This window comes from Gracilinanus agilis, chromosome 3 (genome assembly GCF_016433145.1).
Source record: "Gracilinanus agilis isolate LMUSP501 chromosome 3, AgileGrace, whole genome shotgun sequence".
In the NCBI taxonomy this organism is placed as follows: domain Eukaryota; kingdom Metazoa; phylum Chordata; class Mammalia; order Didelphimorphia; family Didelphidae; genus Gracilinanus; species Gracilinanus agilis.
In genome coordinates, this window is record NC_058132.1 from 660168938 (window position 1) to 660192039 (window position 23102).

The following is a 23102-nucleotide window of genomic DNA, read 5'->3' on the forward strand; positions in this document are numbered from 1 at the left end:
ATACCTTTGGAAGTCCCTGTGCTGGTATGAAAGGAATGGAAACATATTGGAAAGGAAGGGTCAAGGATGAAACGATAGAGAATGTTTTGATTATAGAAAAGGAATAGAGAAAAAAAAAACCTTTCCATGAGCGAAGGAACAATGGTTTCTACCTTGTTCTCTTGTATCTCTGAAGACTTTGCCTTCTTCAAAGGAAGATTAAAACTGGGCTCATTAATCTTCTCTCTCTCTTTCTCTCTCTCTTCTTCTCTCTCCCTTTCTCTCTCTCTGTCTCTCTCTTTCTTCTCTCCCCTTTTCTCTCTCTCTCTCTTTCTTCTCTCCCCTTTTCTCTCTCTCTCCCCCCTCTCTTTCTCCTTCTCTCCCCCTTTCTCTCTCTCTCTCTCTCTTTGTCTTTCTGTCTCTCTCCTTCTCTCCCCCTTTCTCTCTCTCTCTCTGTCTCTCTCCCTCTTTCCCTCTTTCTCTCTCTCTCTTTAAATACCATAGGAGAGGTCTCTTTTATCATTATCTTCAAAAATAAAATACAATGAAATAAGAAGAGGCCGCTGCAAGGTTGAGTAGATTCTTTATAATGCTTCTGAAAGGTCTCTCCATGGGGTAGCAAGGTGACCCAGTGGATTGAGAGGAGACCTAGAGATGGGAGAACTTGGGTTCAAATCTGGCCTCAGACACTTCCTAGCTGGGTGACCCTGGGCAAGTCACTTAATCCCAGTTGCCTAGCCTTTTATCATTCTTCTGCCTTGGAACCAATACACAGTATTCATTCTAAGATGGAAGTTGTAAAGGTGTTAAAAAAAAAAAAAAAAAAAAAAAAAAAGGACTCTCCATTGGTGAGTTCGCAGCCCAACTTTGTGGGTTCTCCTGGTCTGGCCAGAGCAAACTGGAGGGTCAGCAAGTGTCTCCCTTTCGCACAAGCTGCCAGTACTGAATGAGTTGTCTGGGAGAAAAGCCATGGGCTGCAATCAAGCGCTTGAATTTGCAGGTATTAAACCTAAACCAGAACTTAAACCAGTACAAATAAAAGAGGTCGCTGGACTCAGGAAGATGAATGTCTACTTTTAAGATGCCCAAGATGATCCCGATGTAAGCGTCTTCGAGTCTGATGGGCTTGACGTGCGCCATCATCTCGTAAACTCGGAGAGCCAAGTCCACGGAGAGCACGTAGCCCAGGCCGCTACAGTACGGCGGAAACGTCCTAAAAGGATACTCCTCGTAGGGAATGTATGTTTTTCTGAAAAATTCCCTCTTGGAATAATTCTCTAGGAACGGGTAGCCCGTGTAAAAGTTCTCGGACTGGTTACAAGTCAAAAGGTATTTCACCAAGTTTCCAGGGTGGATAAACACATCGGCGTCCGCCTTCATGACGTACTTGGCACGAGGGCAAAATTCCGCCACCCACCTGAAGGCCATGATTGTCTTCAAGGTCAGGTTGTCGTATGTGTCTATGAAGTCTTGGCGGATCATGTCGCCGTAGAGAGCGCTTTCGTCTCGTATGGATAAGGTCAGCACGTTCTCTTCTGGCTCCGCTTGGTGGCCTAATAAAAAGAACGTGGCCACTTCCTGTCCCCACCAAGTCCTCTTTGCACCCCAAGTCATCCTAATGGCCTGTCTGGCTTTCACGTCTGCGGGGCGCGAGGCCACCAAGATGACGAGGAATGGGTCCTGCTCGGAGCAAGGCAGCTGCTCCCGGAGCGTGAAGGCAAATTGCTGCCGGTAGATGGGCTTGTACTCATAGAAATACATCCAGTTGAAGCTCTCAATCACGGTGTAGGAGGGGAGGTTGAGGTACCAGACCATGGCGACTGTGAGGAAGCAGAGCAGCCAAAGGCTCCATCTCAGGTTTCTTACAGACATTCTATGCCTTCTTGAGGTCAAAGAGGAGGCTGGAGTTACAGGCTTTGGGGACTTGTGAAAAGGGGGGGAGCCCCCAAATCTGAAAAAAAAAAAAAAAACCAAGAAAGCCCAGATGAGTATTTTCCCCTCCAAAAGGTCCCTTTTTAAATGGTTTGTGACACTCACACTCTTGACTGCCTGCAAACTAATACCAACACATAGAAATGCATTTAGCATTTTCATTTCCTCATTCCTCTCCAGTTTGGACTCAGGACTTCCTGCCAAGTCCCCAGCAAGATTTGCACCCCACAACCCTCAGCTTCCTTTTGTACCATGTTGCTGCGAGCAGCCATTCTCATGATCTTCCGCTGGACTGTGAGTTCCTGGAGTGCAGGGACTCTCTTTTACTCCTTTTTGTAATCCCAGCACTTAGCACCACACCGGGTAGACAAGAGGCGTTTAATAAATGTGGATTGATGGACTGATGGAAGCAGGTTATGGTCCTTTGGTTAATTTTTGTCTTCTACCCTCTTTTCTCTCTTTTTCTCTAAGTAACAAGTCTCAGTTTCCTCATTTGTAAAATGAAAGGAGTAAGCTAGATCAGAAGGACCAAAAGGACTTACTACTAGCCTTGTGCATTTCCTACATGTGCTCCTTGTGGCTTTTGTACTTTTAGATGTGAGGAATCTGTGTGTGTGTGGATTAAGTCACTCACCAAAACATTTAGAAGTCATGTGAGCAACAAGATGATGGATAAGGCCATCCCCATGACCACTCAAATCTCACCTAAACAGAAATCATGTATCGAAGATAAAGCCACAGTTGTTTCCAAGGTTTGGGACACTTAGAAGCCAAAAGAAAAAATGTTAAATGCCCCCAAACCCAAGACCTGGCACTCATTGATCCAGAGGTTATGCTAGCAGCAGCAGGGGCTACACTAACAGACCCAAGGATAATAACACGGGCTTAGCCCCAAACTGACCCCTACACTCCAATCCCCTCTCCCTTCCAGCTTGCTCACGCCTCAATAGCCAACTTGGCCACAGCCCTTCAGAAACAAACACTTGCCAGGGGCTGCATTCTGGAAGCACCAGTGCTGCAAAGCTCTGAACCGCCAGCAGGCTCTGGACTGCTGGAGCTGGGCCAGAGAACAGAGTGGGTGAGACACATCACCAAGACAGGACACGACGCACGTTGGGAGCTGTGCAGCATTCGCTACACCTGAGGAACGAACATAGCATCGAGCTGGGGCCAGTTCTGACCATTCAAGTGTCAGTTGGGAGGCAGAGACATAGGTTAGTGAACCATTAATTGCCCAGTGTGGATGGAGACTAAAATACTTTAAGATCCAACCTCTAAGGCAGGGGTTGGCAACGTATGGCTCTTTCTGCAGGAGCCATAAAGTCCATTTTTTTTTTTTCAGGCACTGTTACAGGAGCAGCACTGTGAGCACTGCACGGCTCTCACGAAATTGCATTTAAAAAAATGTGGCGTTTATGGCTCTCACGGCCGAAAAGGTTGCTGACCCCTGCTCTAAGGAAACCACTGTCATTGGGGATGGAGTCAGGAATTGAATGATAAAAGAAAATAAAGGGTTGAAGGAAGATTGAAAATTCCAATGATTCCAGGAAAAATACCTTAAGAAAAATCTCAAAGACCTTAAACATAAACTGAAAAATCAGCAGGACAAACAGCAACAATAGAAGGAAAGATAGCCTCCAGATTTAGTAAATGAGTTTGGGCATCTAGGAATAAATACTGCAAAAGAAAAGACACTGATCTGACACTTGAAGAGGCAAAGGACTCTGTGGAATGTGAGAACAAGGAACCAGAGCACAATGTTCCTAAGTGGTTCAAAAGAGAAATAAGATGTATAAAAGCAGAATTTATGTCTTGCACAGTATAAATAATAAGTAGACTGGAAAAGTGGGAATACGCCATGGCAAGTCTCACCAAAGAAACAAGAGAGAACAACAGACTGGGAATGGAAATACACAGAAGTCAAGGACAACCTTGAAAAGAAGCAGAAAACAAAAATATTAATATCAAAGATAGAATGGGTAGAGATACCCCAAGGATCAAAATTCTGCCAGGTAATAACAATTTTAATACAATAATTGCAGGAAGCCATCAAAGCTCTGATATTTAGCACAGCAGGTTGTCAGGAGGATGGAAATTCCACACTCAACTTACCCTACATGATTCTTTTTACAGTGACATTCACTTGCATTGAAACTATTGCAATCAATATCCTTATTCGGCCCCAGGGAGACACAGAAAAACAATACAGGTTCCTGGCAAGAACAACCACAATCAGGGGCAGCTGGGTAGCTCAGTGGATTGAGAGTCAGGGCTAGAGGCAGGAAGTCCTAGGTTCACATCCGGCTTCAGACACTTCCTGGCTGTGTGACCCTGGGCAAGTCACTTGACCCCCATTGCCCACCCTTACTACCCTTCCACCAAGGAGCCAATACACAGAAGTTAAGGGTTTAAAAAAAAAAAAAAAAAAAAAAAAAAGAACAACCACAGTCACAGACAACCTACTATCCCAAAGTAAGCCCCTATACAAACCCCCAGAGTATAGAAACTTTCCCTAGAATCAGCCCAGCAAAAAACCAGCAGTTAGTGAGTTAATGCAAGTTTCTAAATTCCCCAGCAAGAAAGTACCTGGCCTGGGTTTGTTCCCAAACTCCCACAGACCAAGGAAACAGTGAAACACAAGGAAAACAGGGGAATGACAAATTAGCACAAAGTCACCCTTCCAGATCTGCATTCTTATTAATCCTATAGCAGAAAGAACAGCAAACATACTTTTAAAAAAATAGTGAAAAATGAAAGAACATCATGGGAGCAAAATTTGGACCAGATTGATATTATTGTATCTTATTTGATGTAATCAACTACCATAACTATCTCCTTGATTGATGATAGGGATGAATAGTAAAATGTAACAATATACATGATTTAATTAGTTAAAATATAATTAACTATTATGTTTAACTAGAAAATGATGTTCTTGTACCTTACGGATGGCTGAAAATAATAAGTTCCAACTAAGCCATTCCTTAATGAATAATTCTTGACAAGCTTGTTTCTTTGTTTAACTACAGTAAGATAATTAGTAAATGCCAATCATATGATGTTTCAAAAGTTAATATGTGATTTTGAATGTATGGGAAAATCAAAACCTGTATGAGATCATAAAGAAAAAAGGGGTATAAAAATAAAAAGCAGCAGATGGCACAAGAGAGAACAGCCTCTGCAATTCCACTTGCATTCTGGCTCGTTTTCATTTCATTTCATTTTCGACACGCCATCCCACCTCCAGAGACCCTTCAGAAACCCTCCCCAGAGAAGAAGAGCAGGCTCTTCGCATATAATGAAAGACATATGAGAAGAGAATCACCCAGAACTTTTGAACATAGAAAATGAAATTCCAAATGAAAGAATTAACAGATCCCCTCCAGGAAAACAAAACAAAACAAAACAAACAAACCAACAAGGCTGAAAACTGCAAGATACATAGTAGTTAACTTGAACAATTCAGTGCAGAAACAAGAAATTCTCATCAGGAGAATGACCTTAAACAATAAAGGAGAGGACATTCAGATAATATAAGACAATTCTGCATTCACTAGAAAAAAGAGGAGAGAATGGAATCATGTGTTCTGAAGAGCCCTGGTGCTCAGGATGCAACCCAGAGTGACTTATCTGAAAAAAAAAAAATCTGCAAATCTCTCATGCTCTTCTGTTTAGGGCTGTTACTAAGATGGAAAGTAAAGGTTATTTTAAAAAACAAAAACTAAACTGCACTAGGTGAAGAGGAACAGATGAAGGGGAATTATCAAAGGAGAAGAGGGGATAGGGATGAGGAGAAAAGAACCAGTGAGAACGGGGCCACCTTAGAAAGAAAAGTTTAAAATGAAATGAAAGAACATTAAACTGTGAGTACAGCACAAGTGGGACCTTGAAACTGAAAAGTTTCTGCACAGACAACATTAAAGGCAGGGGGCGGGGGTGGGGGGTGGTGGTGGGGGAGAATCCTTTGTATCGGATTTCTCTGGTAAGGGTTTAGTATCCAAAATATATGAACAATTAATAAGTATATTTAAACTAATAGTCATTCCCCAATAAATAAATGGTCAAAGGATAAGGACAAATAATTCTCAAAAGAAAAACTTCAGTCATGGCCACCTGAAAAAGTGCTATAAATCATTAATAAGAGAAATTAAAATCTAAATCCTGAGGCTTCACCTTATACCCTGCAAATTGACAAAAATGACCAAAAATGCTAAGTCAATGTTAGAATAGTAGAAGGACATTGTTGGTGGAGCTATGAATTAGTGCAATTATTTTGGAAAGCAATTTGGAATCATACAAATAAAATGACTAAAACATCTATGCCTTTTGAACCAGAAACTCCATTACTGGCTTATATCCCAATAAAGCCATAGATATGGGGGAAAGTCTATATATATTCCAAAATATTTATAGCAATGATTTTTTGTAATAGTTTAGAATTGGAAACAAAGTAGATGCCCATGTACTAAAGAATGGCTAATCAAATTATAGGACTTAAATGCAATGAAATATTACTACTAATTATTATCCTCCCACCACATTCCTGATACACCTCTAATCTATGCTCTCAAACTGGTTTTTTTTCCTCTACAACATTTGTCTGGAAATCTCTTCCTTGTATTCATGCTTTCCCACTTTTCCAGATGCCAGTCATCATTCCCTCCCTCCCAACCCAAGACAAGTAGGCTTTACAAGCACCAAATCCATCAGGCCTCATCTTGGGTTAGGTTCTTATCTCCCTTCAGAAACCATTTTTTTAACTATAAGAGCATTCATTTAAGGAATCCTTTCCCACCTCCAGAGGAAAGCCTCCTTTCTTCTGATCACCAACCCCTACCCCCTTAAATCTGCTCCTTTCCTCCTTACCCATTTCCCAGAAGGCTCTTCTCTTTCTGAGGCAACAGAGACCACTTTCCTCTCCTGGCTAGCTCTTGATCTGACCCCAAAGGCACCATTTCTCTTTTATCCTCCTCCCATTTTCCTGTATCCTCCCAGGCTTTAATATAGTATCGATCTAGTTGCCTGTAGGCAAGGTGTTGCCTCCATTTTGTCTAGAGAATCATAGAAAGATCTTTATGAACCAAAACAAGAGTGCAGTGGGCAGAACCAGAACTATTTGTCCATTGACCAGAACACTGCAAAGTCAAACAACTCTGGAAGCCTTCAGAATTCTAAGGGCAATGACCAGGCATAACTCCAAAGGTCTAAGGATAAAGCCTGCTGGCCATGGCCATCATCATAGTGCTCCTATTTTGTGTGATTATGCCATGATTAAATTAGAGGGCTAGTGATGGTAATACCAAAGAGGAAGAAAATACCAATGGAGCATTTTTTTTAAATGTACAGGCATTCAGAAGGAAATAAAATAATTGGAGTAGCTTTAGGAACTAATGAGAAAGTCATTTTACTTTGTTCATAAGAAGTTCATGCTTTAAATGAAGAGATTTGCTAAGGAACGTCAGCTCAAAGTTTTTTGCTTAAAAGAAAAACCATGGATTTAAGTAAAAGCCTAATCTTTATTTTCCTAAAAAAGAGTAGGTCCAAGTATGAGAGCATAAGAAGCTAAATTAAAAGCTCAATACAGAAAATGAAATAAATAATTCAGGGAAAAATCAAATATTTCAAATTTGTCTTAATATCATTTTCTTTCAAGCTTAGAAAAGAATTAGTGTACCTGTAATCATTCAATCGAAACACCAATGCCATTTTTAATAAATTATAATAAGAAACAAGAGAGGTATGAGCATATGCTTTATTTTCAAACACATTTTAGTGATGGAATACTATTGTGCTATAAGGAATGATGAAAAGGATGATTTCAGAAAAGCTGGAACATGAACATGAACTGATGCAGAGTGAAATAAGCAGAACCAGGAAAGCATTGCACAGTATCAGCAATATTATGGATTGACACTTAGCTTCTCTCAGCAAGGCAATGATCTAGGACAATTCCGAGGGACTCAGGACAAAGAATGCTATCCACCTCCAGAGAAAGAATTGTTGGAGTTAGATGCAGATTAAAATATATGATTCTTCAATTGTTTATTTTTACATTTGGGGGTTTTGGTTTTATAAGATTACTCACAAAAATGAACAATATGGATAAAAAATAAAGTAAATTAAATTTTAAAAATAATTTTTTTAAAAAACATACATTTTACTTACTATCTTTCATTTTTGTATCACCTCCATTTCCCAAATAATCTATTCCCAAAATGGTCTACAGAATGATCTCATATAGGAGGTGTCTAAAAACTTCATGGCATTGTTTGAACCTAGTTCCGCATGGTTGAGAAGCCAGACCTGTTGCTAAGAGACCAGATTTGTTTAATGTCTAACTCAGGACCCCAGTTATACTGATCAGAAACCCAGTCTGATCCAAAGACTGAAGATGGAAATGCAAAGGATTGCCTCCTATTATACATCCCAGGCCACCCACGAGTTTTATTTGGCCAATCGGATACTGTTTCCTTGTTCCTTTATTTGAATTGAATATGGAGAAAGGATTCCCTCTTTTTTCAGCTCTCCTCCTCTGCTGGATGATTTACTAAACTTATTTCTAAATGACTTCAGTTCAAGAATATTTTGTTCTCAGCTAAACCAGGAAATAAAAAGGGGGAGGCGGGACCAAGTGTGGTAAATTAACCAACCTGTGGAAAGAGCCTGACATTCTGTGTCACGGTCTACCTTTGTAAGGTCCCAGGTGGGTCTAATTTAATAGATGAATTCTGCATTCTGCTCTGCCTGGAGGAAGCCCTGGGTTAAATTCGGGGTCCCTCAGTTTAGAAAGGGTTAAGAGAAGCTGAGGGACACTCAGACGACCGTAGGCTGCACAGTAAAAATCCCACCATCTGGTTCTGGTTCATGTGGCATTTTCTAATGCACAACATACTTTTGGTACTAAGAGGAAAGATGGCTCAATGGACACACTTTTCTTTCCCCAGTTCATAATTTGCATCTCACATATTACTGGCATAGGAAATAGGGGTGGGGAGGGATTTGAGCATCACGGCACAAGACTGTTATTTAGGGGAAACAGCTCTGCTCTTTATATTAGCTCAGAGCTTCTTAACTTTGGATCTGTGAACTGTATTTCAATAAATTGGCCTCCTCTGTCATCCTATGCTTTTTATTTTATGCACTTAAAAAATTTATCTGAAGAGGGAGTCTAAGGCTTTACCATACTGTCAAAGGGGTCCAGGCCACAACAGAGGTTAAGATCCCCTGCATTCGCTGTGCTGTGCAATTTTAGAGGGCGAATTCCCCAATCCTTTTCAGCTACATAATTATTTTTAAAACCCTTATCTTCTGTCTTAGAATCAGTACTGTGTATTGGTTCCAAGGCAGAAGAGTGGTAAGGGCTAGGCAATGGGGTTTAAGTGACTTGTCCAGGGTGACACAACTAGGAGGTATCTGAGGCCAGATTTGAACCCAGGACCTCCCATCTCTAGGTCTGGCTCTCAAGCCACTGAGCCACCTCACTGTTACCTCAGCTCCATAATTTTTAAAGCCCTTTGGTTTCTTTTCTCTTAGAAAAAAAGATAAACATAAAAAGGGTTTGAGGTCCTTTAGGAATGTGGGGCTCTTTGCATGAAAAAACAACTAAGTGTACATAAATCCTGGCTAATATGGATCCAGTCAAAGCACTGCACAAAGAAGGCTGAGAAGTTTGCCACAAATCAGGCCTGGGACTGTCATTTCATTGGATGGGCAGTTAATCCTCAGGTAAAGAAACTCCTCCTGCTATCTCAGCCTCAGCAGTGTCTAGACCAGAGGGGTTAAAACCCTGGCTCCCAACACTCCCCGCAGGGGGCCCCCCCGCCGCATGAAAAGGTATTTGGGAAATATTTAACAAAATAAATTTAAGAACAGTAAAACACAGATAATATTAGCTTTTAAATGAGTGAGGATGCAGCCCACAGGGATATAAGGTACAGCGATCCCTATTTCTATCTGAGCTTGACCTGACCCTGGTGGACCGGATAATTGAGAGGGTTGAATCCAGGTCTTATTGACTCCACGGCTCCATTATGCTTGATCTTTTCACTGAATCTGATTTTATAGAATCCACATCACAAAAAAAAAAGAGTTTGTTGGCCCACTTCTGAAGACAAATTTATTTTATAAACAGAGATACATGATTATTGACTCAGACAAGAAGGGCAGAAGGGGATATCTCATCCAACCCCACTTTTTCCAAATGAGGAAAATGAGACCTGGAAGAGAGAAAGGATCTGGCCAAGGTCATCTAGGTAGAAAATAATTTGTTAAAATGGACTTTAGACCCAGGAAAAGGCAGGAGATGAAAATTGGGTGGCTAATCTCCCCTCTGAGAGAGAGCTGGAAAGAGTTCTGGTCTTGGTAGTCAAAGAAACTGGGTTTGAATCCTGACTGTCACTAGCTTTTAAACTTCAGGTCAGAGGAGGTTAGGCAGAACCAAGATGGTGGAGTAGAACACAGAGGCTCGGAGTCACCATGAGAATCGTCTCCAACCAATATTAAAAGAATGCCATAAAAGAATACAGGAATGAAAGAACTAACAAGGAGATGGAGGGAAACAACTTTCAAGAAAAGAAAAACTCAAAAGGTAGGCAGAGAACATCTGGGGCAGTACGGTAAGAGGAAAGCAGAGCCAAAGAGAGGATGTAGCAAGGAGGGAAGAGGAAGCCAAGAGGAAGCCAAGAACAAGCCACTCTCCACCAGGCCACCCAGTAAGACCAAAAACTTAGCCCTAAGCCTAAGGCTACAATTCCAGTGGTTTCTGACCTGATCAAGATCAAAGACCAAAATCTTACAACCAAGCCTAAAGGCCTCAAAGGTCAATTGAATGCATGTGGGGGGGTTGGGGGGGTGAAGTGTCTCAGAGCCTTCAGCCCATCACATCATCCTCCAAGAACGGAAACTGGTAAAAACCTAGAAAATAAGCTGAGAATAGCATCAAAGAAAGACTGAAGTTAAGAGGGTACCACAATCTTCCAGAAAACAGAGCCTACCTATAATTAGGTAGAAAAAATGAGCAGACAACAAAAAAAAAGCACCTAATTCTAAAGAATTTTTATGGAGACAAGAGCAAAGTACAGACATAGAAGGGAACAGTGAAAACGAAGCAAACACACACAAAGTCCAAAAGAAAAATATGGATTATACAGAGATTCTGGAAGAACTCAAAAAAGACTTCAAAAACCAATTAAGAGAGGCAGAGGAAAAGTGGGGAAGAGAAATAAACTTTAGGTCAGTCTCTTTACCATCATGGGTCTCAGTTTTCTCATCTATAAAAATGAAGGGGGCATGTAATAGGTATAGGCTTTAAAAGTATAAAAGCAGATTTTTGCAAGCATATTAGGGAAAGCCTTTTCTGGAAGTCGTGGATATTCTGAATGGAATGCAGGGGGTAGAGAGGAGAGAGCTAAGCAACAGACATTGCTATTTTGAGAGGGGTTTGGAGCAGAAGTGCAATCAGCAGTCCCTATTTGACCTGGGATTGGAGATCGGTGAAGATTTCATCCTGCAAGTCAACTCTGAGTAGGGAAGAGGCCTATGTTCTGGTGGACAGTTTGCAGACATCTCGCCCTACCTGGTTACTTTGGGATCATCGGCTGTGGAGGAATTGGTTCCTGGTATCCTGAACACATCTCTGGATCAGTTGTGAGAACCCAAACCCAAGCCCTCTTCCTCAAGTCCTTAGCTAAGCTGTCAACCTGGCAGAAGCCAGGTTACCTAAGGAACTTACCCTTTTGACTCCAGTCCTGGGCAGTTTCACCTCACCCCCTCTCCTATCCTCTCAAATTACAATTAAACAGTTTCCCTGCTTGTTTTCTTCATACCTTGAAGTTCTCATAGTGTGTGTATTTGAGAAACTCTGTGTTTATCCCTGGCTAGGTGGATCAGTGTGACAGTTAAGACCTAACTGTCACTCCTGTCAACTGTCATTTTCCCAAACAGCTAAAACCAATTTCCTGGCTTGTTTGGTCCCAGACTATTCCTGTCTCCTACTCACCCTTCTGAACCCAGATAAATATTTAAGTTAACCCCCTGTTTTCCCCATGAGTGGCAGGACTCAATAACCTCCCTGTTCCCTTCAAGCTCTAAAATTGTAAATCAATCAACAAACGTTTGTTAAGATCCTAGTATGTGGGGTAAGGTAGGTAGTTCAGTAGACTGAGAGCCAGACCTAGAGACAGAAGGTCCTGAGTTCAAATCCACCCTCACACTTCCTAGCTATGTGACCCTGAGCAAGTCACTTAACCCCATTACTTAGACCTTACTGTTTTTCTGCCTTGGAATTAATATACAGTTTTGATTCTAAGATGAAGGTAAGGTTTGTTTTTTTTTTTTTTTAAGGTAAGTGTTTAAAAAATAAAACATCCTAGTATGTGCCAGACACTGTGCTAAGTGCTGGAGCTACAAAAATGAGGCAAAAGATAATCTCTGCCCTCAAGGAGGTTATAATCTAATAAATAAGAGTCATTATAATTGTTTCCATTAAAAAATTATTTTACAAACTTATGCTCTTTTTTTACTTTAAACAAAACAGTTCTTCTGGATAGAATGACCTCAAACAAAGCATTATATAAATTAATAAAAGATTATTTTTAAAAAACTTAAGTTTCAAAAATGTAAAATAAAAATAAATGGATAAATGAGTGAATAGATGAAATCTATGACCTATGAATGGGGAGGACCTGAGTTTGGCATCTTGCCTCAAGCACTTAACTGGTTGTGTGACCCTGGACTAGTCATTTAGATTCAGATTCTCCACCTGAAAAATGGAGCTGATAATAGCTTATACCTGTTACTTCACAGGGTCATGGGAAAATCAAATAAGATAACGTATGGAAAACATTTTGCAAACCTCCAATTGCTGTCCATTGCTATTATCATCATTAACGTTATTATTATTATTATCATCATTATAGTTCTAGACCTGTGACTTCTTGCAACTCTTACCAATTTAGTCCAATAAATGCTCTGCAGTTTAGCTTTTTTGGAGAAGTTCCTAGTCAAATAATCAGTATTTGCCAGAGGCAAAACTAGAACTCAAGCCTTGACTCTCTCTATTTCCAGTCGGAACACAGTGTCTGTCACACAGCGGATGGGGGGGGGGGGGGGGTTCCTTAATAAACAAGTAGCACATCAAATAAAGATCATTATGCATGGAATGGATCTTTCTCACTTGGCAAGAATCCAGTGGAAAGTGTATTTGTTGAAGTTACAGAATAACAAATTCTGCAGTTTTCTTAGTGACATGGAACAGTTGGGAACCTGGTTTCTGGCTACAGCATTTGAAACAGTAGCTGAAACTTTCCAGAAACACTTTACCGCCTACAACTGCTTAAAGTATGTACTTGACCCTGCAATCTGCTGGGATATTTTGGACCCAGACCTCCCTTTCTGCGGACTCCTCGAAGAGCAGCTCCTGGAGGATGGGGAAGTATTATGCCCATTTTAAGAAAGTCCAGATGAGCTCATCTGGGACTGGGGGGGGGGGGGAAGGGGGGAGGCTAATGAAAACAGTAACTGAGCCATTCCCACCTGGGTCCAAAGCTAACAGAAACTGTCAATAGGAACAAACTTTTCCTTAAACAAAAAATTCCTCTTAAGCACTGTTTATTTGCACAAAGCCTGGGCTGGAAATCCTCCAAGTCCCTTTCAGTAGGTAGACAAGGTCAAAATTATGTTCATAATGATTCAAAGACACTTACATTTCTAATATTCTAATGGCAATGGATAGAACACTCGGAACAGAAACTGTTAGGGGCAGTAGGAGTGAGGTGGGGTGCTGTTCCATTAATTTTTTTTTAAGGCAATGGGGGTCAAGTGACTTGCCCAGGGTCACACCACTGGGTGCTCTGTCATTTTTAAGAATGTAAAGGGGTTGTGTGGGCAGCTAGGTGGTGCAGTCATTAAGACTCCTGAGTTCAAATGTGGCCTCAGATGCTTTCTAGCTTTGTGACCCTGGAAAAGTCACTTCACCCTTATCTGTAAAATGAGTTGGAGAAGGAAATGGCAAACCACTCCAGGATCTTTGCCAAGAAAATCCTAACTGAAACAAGGAGACAACAAAAGGGTTTCTGGGACCAAAAAATTGGAGAAAGGCCGATTTGGAATCCACCACCCTCCCTGCCCAGCACCCACTGGCTCTCTCATAGAGGTTACTTGGAGAGAGGTGGGGCTAGAGCAGCTGGCTCTGGGAGATAAGAAGTACAATAAAGGCTTAAGCATTTCTCGCACAACACAGCCCAGCTCCATCCCCAAATGCAGACAACCTGGGGCTCTTCAGAGGAGTGGTTTATCCAATCAGAGGAAAGAGAACTGGAGACTCTGCCAATCCGGTCTCAGCGTGGGATGGAAGGAGGGCCTGGCACTGTTGCGGGCTGGTCCAGGCCCTTGCCCTGGTCATTGTCAATGTGCAGGAACTAACTGCCTTCCTCCATCAGACAATCCAGGGCACAGAACGCAGAAACGGCACCAGCCCGAGGCCCCTCTCTCCCTCTGGGCTGCCTAGAGGTAGTCCGTGTCGTTTTAGAAAACGTCCCTGGGAAACAGCCCCCTTCCGCCGCCCAGCCCCCCCCCCCCAGGAGTCCCCTTTTCTAACAGTAGAGGCAGCCGGAGGGTGGTCACTGGAAAGCAATCCGGCCCCTCCCTCGGCTGTACTTAGGTGACCCCGGGCGAGTTCTTAGCATCCCGGCTGTGCCTCAGTTTCCTCTACATAAAGAGGGGCTTGGTTTGGATCCCGGGAGAAACATTTCTTGGGAGGGGTTGTGTTTACGGCCCTCTGGGCTGAGGCTCCCCCTGCCCCAATCCATTCGGCAGACTCCGGGGACCCAGGGAGGGAAGGAGCCAGCGGAGTCCCGGCTAGGAACCAGACTCCAGTCAGACAATAGCCTCTGGGCGTGGAAGCAACTGTGTCTCGGGCCGCGAGAATAGAAAAGCCCGGGGCTCCCCAGCTACCACTGCGCCCCTCAAAGGTCTTGCGGGAAAAGATGAACCAAGGGGGGGCACAGAGAAAGGGGGATCCGAGTTCAAATCCTACCTCTTCTTCCTGGGTGTCCGGGGTCCGTTTCCCCCTGAAAAACGAGATGATGGGGGGGAGGGTGATTAGATGGCCTTGAAGTCCCCTCCTAGCACCAAGTCTAACTTTCCGCCAGCAGGGAGATCCCGTGACCCCGCCCAGGGCCCCGCAGGGGGTGTTCTGAGCCTCCCAGGGCTGGCGAGCAGGGGAGCCCCCCCCTCCTCCTCCTAGAGCCCTGCCACGCCCGTCTCCCGCGGCCCCCAGCCCTCCCACCCAGGCAGAGCCCCACGCGGGGCCCTAGGAGACAGGGGCAGAGCTGCCCCCCCTGCCCCCGCCCGGGCGTCGGTACTAGCCGCTGGCCACGTCCCTCCCCACCGCTCCTCCGCCCCGGGACCCGACGGTTCTCTTACCGGCGGGACCCTCAGCACAGCCCCTCTGCCTGGGGAGGTAGTGAGATCTCCCTCTAGGGCGGGGCCCGCGTGGGGCGAAGGGCGGGGCTGCCCTGGAAGGCGTGTCCAGCCCAGCGGCCCCGACCCTAGAGGGACTCGCCTTCGCCTCCTTTGAGCCCACCCAGGCCCGGGCTGCAGCTGGGCCTCCTGCCTCAATTTCCCTGCAGGGTCGCCGCTCGCCGCTGAGGCCCTTCCGGTAGCCCCGATGGGCACCTTCCCTCCACGGGAGTTGGGGAAGAGGTGTCTCCCGCCTCCGAACCTTTGGCTGGCCTTCACCTCCTCGCACTTCCCCTCGTCCTGCCTTGGTCCTTATTTCTGTGCCAATTTCAGCCCTGACCGTGCCAGATGCGCCGAGAAGGTGCCCTGTATCCCAGCGAACTCATTGCCGGACTGGAGGAGACTGGGTAGGTGCCCTTCTGGAGAATGTGAGCAAGGTCCTTTGGGCAGCTACCTGGCACTGGGGATGGATGAAACCCTGGGGTCCCGCCTCATACACATACTAGCTGTGTGACCCTGGCTCAGTCACCTCACCTCCTCCTAGCTCAGTTTCCTCACCTGTAAAATCGGGATGATAAGAGCGCAGTCCTCCAAGGACGGTTAGGAGGAGGAAGTGGCGTAATGTCAGGAAAGGCTTTTGCAAACTTTTAAGTGAGAGGGCAATGCCAGCTTTGGGATTACCCATTGAAGCTTCTTTGGGCCAGCCTTCCGCGGGCCAGTCCAAATTAAACAGGGGAAGCCATTGTGAAGGAAGAAGGGCATTTGCTGAAAACGAAGTCCCAGGTGAGTGGTGAGGAATCAGAATGGGCCGCAGCCCCTCAAATGGCTGTTGCTCAAAGGAACTTCTTTCCCTTCCCCCCCTAGTCATAACTAACTTGGCCTCCAACTCCCAAGTCTGGGAAGGAAGCCCTTCAGGATGTAGAGAAACCCAGTTCTTGATTGGCTTGTCGAGCCCTGGCAAACCTGCTCTTTGGGTCCCGATCGTGCATTTGTCCTGATTCCCAGCCGTTTTGCCAAGTCGTTATTGAACCCAGCTGGACCCCCAGGCTCGGGGGAGCCCATGGTAGTATCCAATGGCCACCCTGCCTCAAACTCCATTTAGGGCTCTGCTCAGGTCTCATTTCTCACGTGGCAGCCCCATCCTTGGGATTTCTCTGACTCCTCCCCCACCATGCCCCACAGGGACCATAATTCCCATAACCTAATTATCCTGTAAGAGTTAATGAGAAGGGGCAGCTGGGTAGCTCAGTGGAGTGAGAGTCAGGCCTAGAGACAGGAGGTCCTAGGTTCAAACCCAGCCTCAGACACTTCCCAGCTGTGTGACCCTGGGCAAGTCACTTGACCCCCATTGCCCACCCTTACCAATCTTCCACCTATGAGACAATACACCGAAGTACAAGGGTTTAAAAAAAAAAAAAAAGAGTTAATGAGCCCTGGTACTCCCCATGAGGGCAGCTAGGAGGTACAATGGATAGAGTGATGGGCTCCGACTCAGGGGGACCTGAGTTCAAATCTAATTTCAGACACCAGCTCTGTGACCCTGGGCAAGTCACTTCATCTTGTTTGCCTCGGTTTCCTCATCTGCAAAATGAGCTAGAGAAAGAAATGGCAAACCACTCTAGTATCTGCTTCAAGAAAACCGAATTTGGCAGTCAGTCAGGAAGAGCAGAGAACAACAAAGCCTCCACATCATCATTACCCTCCCCTTCTCCGTCTGGAAGGTGGAGCTGTGAACACACCAAGCCTTCTTTTAAGGAGAGACTAAAGCTCAGCCATCTCCTGATTTCTTGCCTTCTTGGGATTTCCACCATGGCGCAGACTGGGGGATCATTTCCCTTCTCTGTCCCTTTTTGACTTCCTTTTGTATTTTGTCCCCCATTAGATGGTAAGCTCTCTGAGAGCCGGAACTGCCTTTCTTTTTTCTGTATTGCTATCCTCAGTGCTTAGCAGAGGACCTAGCACTTAGTAGGCACTACTGACTAGGACCAAGTACAACTTTAGGCTTGGGTATGAAGGCACTTGGATCCGAGTGGGCCCAGCCTGGTCTCTGCCACCTTCGACACTGGCTCTCTCCTGGAGTGAAAGCCTATTTAAAACAACTTTTTAGTTTCTCTAGAAATATCAAGAAATTGGAACAGCTAAGTACCATAGTGAATAGAGCACCAGGCCTGGAGATAGGAGGTTTTGGGTTCAAATTTGGCCTCAGATACTTCTTAGCTGTGTGACCCTGGACAAGTCACTTACCCCAGTTACCTAGCCCTTACCATGCTTCTGCCTTAGAATTGATACTTAGTATTGATTGTAAGCCAGAAAGTAAAGGTTAAAAAAAAAAAAAGGAATATCAAGAAAATAGGTATTTTTACTAGTCTAAAACCCTTTTTCTGTTTGAAAGTGTGTAGCAGGACAAGAAAAGGCTTTCTAAGAGAGATGGGTGGAAACCAGGAACATTTTTGTCCTGGTAGAAGGCTGAACAGAGTCCCTCTGATCTGATTAAGATCCCTGCCTTCCCAGTCCTCTAAGAGAGAACCCACCTATAAGCAGTTCCCTCTTCTCTGCCCTCCCAGAGGGAGTAGATTCTCTCTCTCTTTTTTTAAAATAAACCCCCACCTTCCCTCCTGGAGTCAATACTGTGTATTGGCTCCAAAGCAGAAGGGTGGTAAGAGTAGGCAATGGGGGTCAAGTGACTTGCCCAGGGTCACACAACTGGGAAGTGTCTGAGGCCAGATTTGAACCTAGGACCTCCTGTCTCTAGGCCTGGCTCTCCATCCACTGAGCTACCCAGTTGCCCCCTGGATTCTCTTTTATTGAAGGGCTTCAAATAAAGGCTTGGTGAGCCCTAGAGAGGATGCTTGTTCAGTTAGGGGTCTTCCTTTCTTGTCTTTCTGTTCTTTTCACACATCAGAGTCTCTGTGACCCCATTTTCTTGGCTAAGATACTGGAGGGCTTTGCCATTTCCTTCTCTAGCTCATTTTACAGATGTGGAAACTGAGGCAAAGAGGGTGGGTCACACACCTAGTAGGTGTCTGAGGTCAGTTTGAACTCAAGAAGATGATGAATCTTTCTGTCTCCAAGCCTGGCACTCCATCCACTGCACCATGTAACTGTCCCATGACTTCAAAGTTCCTTCTGTCCTGCGGATTCTATGATTTTATAATTTGGAGCATAAACCCTTTTGTGTCTAACAGCTTCAAGTCTTCTGCCCAATTTCTAGTCTTTCAGAGGCACCCCATAAATATTCAAATCAAGCCCTCAAACAGTGCCCTTTTTTCCTCCCAGTTTGGCACAGCAGGAGCCCATGTACCCTATTCAGAAGGCAGATGATTACAGCAAGGCTGATACCTTCTTCCCCACCCCAGCAGCCAGTAGGAAAGAAAGCCTATTAATAACAGATCTAGTCATCTGTTGTTGGCAACTAGATTAATGGACTGAAAAAAAAAAATCCTTTCCATATCTGCAAGGACGCTCCAGGCCATTAATATTACTTTTCACAGTGCCTGTATCAACATAAACCTCCCACCCCCTGTCTATTTTTTATTGTTGAAATATCCTGGGGGCACTTGGCCATGGAGAGTCATGGCTGCTTCCAACTTCTGTCTCTTTTAAAGCAACCTGGGAAGTAAAAGAGACCCCCGGAGAACAGCTCCTCCATCCAGAATGTTCCCCTATAAAATAAAGCCGAGCAGGGCGGGAGAGAGGAATGAGGAAACCCACTCAAAGAGGTGTAGTGGCTTTCTGCTGAGTTGGTCTTTTGGTATCATTTATCAGCAGAATGGCCAAGGGTGGGAGGACTGAGGAACAGCTTCCCACTGGGCTCTGGGCTGGGGATGTGAGGCTGCTTTAGGCCAATGAGGATGTTTATGACATTAGACTCACAGATTCTCAGGGTTGGAAGGACCTTCGAGGGCATCTCATTAGTTGACTGTCCATGTTGTGTCCTCTGCTGACTCTATAGTGGCACATTCTAGAATAATCCGAGCTTATTGTCGCAGTGACTTTCATCTTTTTCTTGAAATGCCCAGCCTTGGGCACACCCAGTCAGGCTGGAGCCATTTATTAAGCTGTGAATACAAAGAAAGGGAAGGGGGAGCCCCCTGCCCTCTAGGAGCTCACATTCTAATGGAGGAGACAACACACATGTAGATATATAAACAACAGGAGATATATTGTTGGACCCAGATTTTCTGGCCCACATTAGGTCGTGGCCGGAGGAATCACACTGACAATGCAATATGCAAGAAGAGGCTCATTTATTTACTAGCAATAATGCTAGGGTCATTGATGTAATAAGGGAATTTAGGCAGGGATGTAATAAGGGGATTAAGGTAGTGGGGTAATAGGTGGTTGTAATATGGGAATAGGCTAGAGGTAATAGGGAGATTAAGGCAAAGTAAGGTTGCAATAGGGATAAGGCAGGTAAAGGACCAAAGGTAATGTGAATAGGGATGAGGCACTGTGGATAGGGGTTTGTGGATCCCTAAGGCAGTAAATAGATAACAAAGATACAATGGTGAAGGTGGTAGATTGAGGTGGTAGGAGAAGTAAGGGAATGACTGAGTTTAGGGAATATAAAATGGAGGTATAAAGAGTTGCAAAGGCAGACAGCTACAGCCTGAGAGACACAGACTGGGACACAGGTTTGAGACAGAGACACTAAAGGGATCAGACTGAGCCCACCAGGCAGGAAGGGCACTTCTACAGACCAAAGTTGAGGCCAGCCAGGCATGGCTTGAAACTGACTAGAGGGGTTCTAGTCAGTTTCTCAGGTTCACAAAGGAATAGCTCAGAGGAAGTATTGAGATTGCACTTCCTCCAAAATGGACACCTCCAACTCCCTCAGGACCCAGAGACAATATTATTCCTTTCTCCCCTTCTCCCTCTCTTATCAATCAACTAATGAACTAGCCAAAGGTTTGATTAAGTGACAAACAGGGTTTATTGATTTTAGGGTTGATTGGAAGGGATGGAGGGGTACAAGGTAACTCTAACAGCCACCTAGGGAAAGCTTCAGGTGAGGGAGGGAGACAGGAATGTGAGACTGAGATAGGACCTACCTAACTCACCTCCGAGAGGTTTTGTAGCCTATAGTATTAGGAAAGTTGGATACAATCATTCAAGAGATAATTTGTAACAAGAGTGAGCCCTATTTGACTAGGGGAAACTATGTCTACCAAGTTTGAAAGCTAACCCCAAGATCCACCCTCCTTTCAAAACCCCAAGAAATTTAGGAAGGGAAAATGATGATTGGGAATAAAGGAGGTTAGGGAGATCTAAAGGAAATAATTAAGCTAACCAATTTTAAGAGAAAAGCTGCAGAAGATAGGCCAGGTTTTCAGTCTAAAGAACAGAGCTCATTTGACCCTCCTACTCTCCTCGAGTCTCCAGGGTCAACTGTTTAATCTCAGGATTCTAAATCCTTTTTCAACTGTCAGAAACTCTGCAGTAAGGCTTTGCAGGGCTGATATGCACCCTTTTGCACTACATTAGGCAGAGAGGCGTGCCTGACTGACCCTGTAGATTTCTTAGCCAAGGGTTTTTATAGGGTTTTTGGAGAAGGGGGTCTGGGAACAATCATGTTCAGATGTCAAGAGGGGATGTTAAGGTCAGGAGGTCAGGAAGCCAAGAAAAGCAAGAAATCAGGTGAGGAGGGGGACTCCTTGGCACAGAGGTGGCTTAATGTTCAGAGAGCTGAATTACATTCATCCCAATACCTTTAGGCCTTAAAAAAAATGTCCGCATTATTCATGTACTTCTACTAGGTCAATAACTCATTTAAGGAAAAGAATATTCCTTTTTCTTTTTTATTGTGCAAGAATAATAAATGCTGATGGATCGATCTAGAGTCCTTTGGGAATCGGTATTCTTCAGCAGTCATCTCCAAAAAGAACTTGAAGATGACATTAAAAAAAACAAACAAAAAAACCCACCAGCCTGGTTTATTTGCTCTGCAAGTAGAAGGGAAGCACATGTAAGAGATTAGCACTTATTAACACATTCTGGGGAAAAAAAGCACCTTCCTTCACTCATGTGCAAACATACTCACTCACACACTCACATAAATATGGTCTAATCAATCAGGTGGAAACCCCTCTGGCATAGCTGTGCCAACATATAATCAGGAGGCAGGATGCTAGGAGCTTGATTATAAGCTACAAAAGGCAAGGGCACTGGAGAGTTTTAACCTTGAGTCTGGCAGTAGGCTATGCAACAATTCATGCTGGGGGATCCATGCATTCAGAAGCTATGGCAATTAGGGCAGTGAGGTAGAATAATGAGGAGAACACCAAACCTGGAGTCAGGAGAATCTGGAATCAAATCTGACCTCAGATATTTTCCACCTGGGTGACCCTAAGCAAGTCACTTAACCCCAGTTGCCTAGCCCATACCAGTTTTCAGTCTTAGAATTTATACTTAGTATGGATTCTAACAAAGAAGGTAAGGGTTTGGGAAAAAAAGGAGTTGAGGCAATCTTAATGATTCAGAATTCTGGCTCTAGGAAGCTAGAATGTTTCTATTCATTCCCCCCCCCCCCTCTAATTGCTGTCTCCCCATTTTCCTTGCCATATAGTATTATAGGACCATAAGGATAATAGAGTATCCAGTTTGGAGATCCTTTACATTTTTGATAATCATTTTACCAAGTGATTTGCCTTATATCGTATAACTAGTAATTACTGCGCCAACGTAATTTTGAATAGCAATCTTTTCAATATCTTTGGTGAAATGGTTAGAAGACATTAGGGAGATGTTATCTGGTAATTGACATTGGTGGGACACTCCATATGGAGGCTCTAGTCTACCTAGAACTTGAAAGTTCCTGTAAAGGAGTGTTGGCAAACCTTTTTAGAGATTGCATGCCTGAATTGCACCTTCAAGCTGCTTGTGACCCCTGAATTACCCCAGACAGTGGAGGAGGTGGCGAGGGGGGAAGTGCTCACACCGGGCTGCAGGACAGGGAGGCAGGGCTTGTGAAAATTGTCCTCAGGTGCAGTGGAGAGGGGGAACAGAGCAATCCCCTCTGACATGCTGGGGTACATGGTATCATACCTTCACCAACACAGTTCTAAAGTGGTCCTAACAAGTGGCCATCCAACTTCACATTCCTGGAAGTCTACTGTCTAACTCATACAGGGCCATTTTGTTTCTAAGAATAGTATGAGATTTTTTTTCAAATACTGTTATATTTAAAAATAATAAAGGCTGATATTATGAGGAAAAGTAATATTTTAATTAAGGCCATGTTAGTAGAATAAAATACACCACATGCCTGGCTAAGATCCATTCAAACTGACTGCCAGTTCATACCTTCTCCCATCTTTTCTACGTAGCAAAAAAAAAAAAAAAAAAAGAGTCTCAAGCCCAACCTCCGAATTTAAACAACATTCTACGTTGGTTCATATTGGTTGACATCATCACGTCCAAAACCGGAAACCCATTGAACCATGGAAAATGTAGTCTTAAGTCTCCCAAATGTCCACAGGAAGTTTGTCATTTAAAAGCTCAAAATGAGCCCCAAATTCCTCTAAATGGACCCCCCAAAATTCCAAATAACACATTTCCCCCCTGAAATCCAGTGAAAAAGACTGTCTTTTTCAGTGGATCTTCTAAACATAGTCAACTTCTCAATTACAGAAAATTGGGGATAAAGAAAAGATGATAAAAACTAGCCGCATTGACAAAAAGCCAATTTGGGGCAGTCCCCTATTGGCATAAGAGTGTACATTCAAAACAAATGC

At 44.0% G+C, this 23102-nt stretch overlaps 1 protein-coding gene across 1 annotated transcript; it reads right to left on the reverse strand.

The window, feature by feature from the left end:
* Positions 1 to 828: 828 nt before the first annotated feature.
* B3GALNT1 (beta-1,3-N-acetylgalactosaminyltransferase 1 (globoside blood group)) lies at positions 829 to 15030 on the reverse strand. The gene is made up of 2 exons (XM_044667707.1): positions 14945 to 15030; positions 829 to 1930 (listed from the first exon to the last, which is right to left on the reverse strand). The coding sequence occupies exon 2, from the start codon at positions 1849 to 1851 to the stop codon at positions 886 to 888; it is 966 nt and encodes a 321-aa protein (XP_044523642.1). The 5' UTR covers positions 1852 to 1930; positions 14945 to 15030; the 3' UTR covers positions 829 to 885.
* Between the last annotated feature and the right edge of the window lie 8072 nt (positions 15031 to 23102).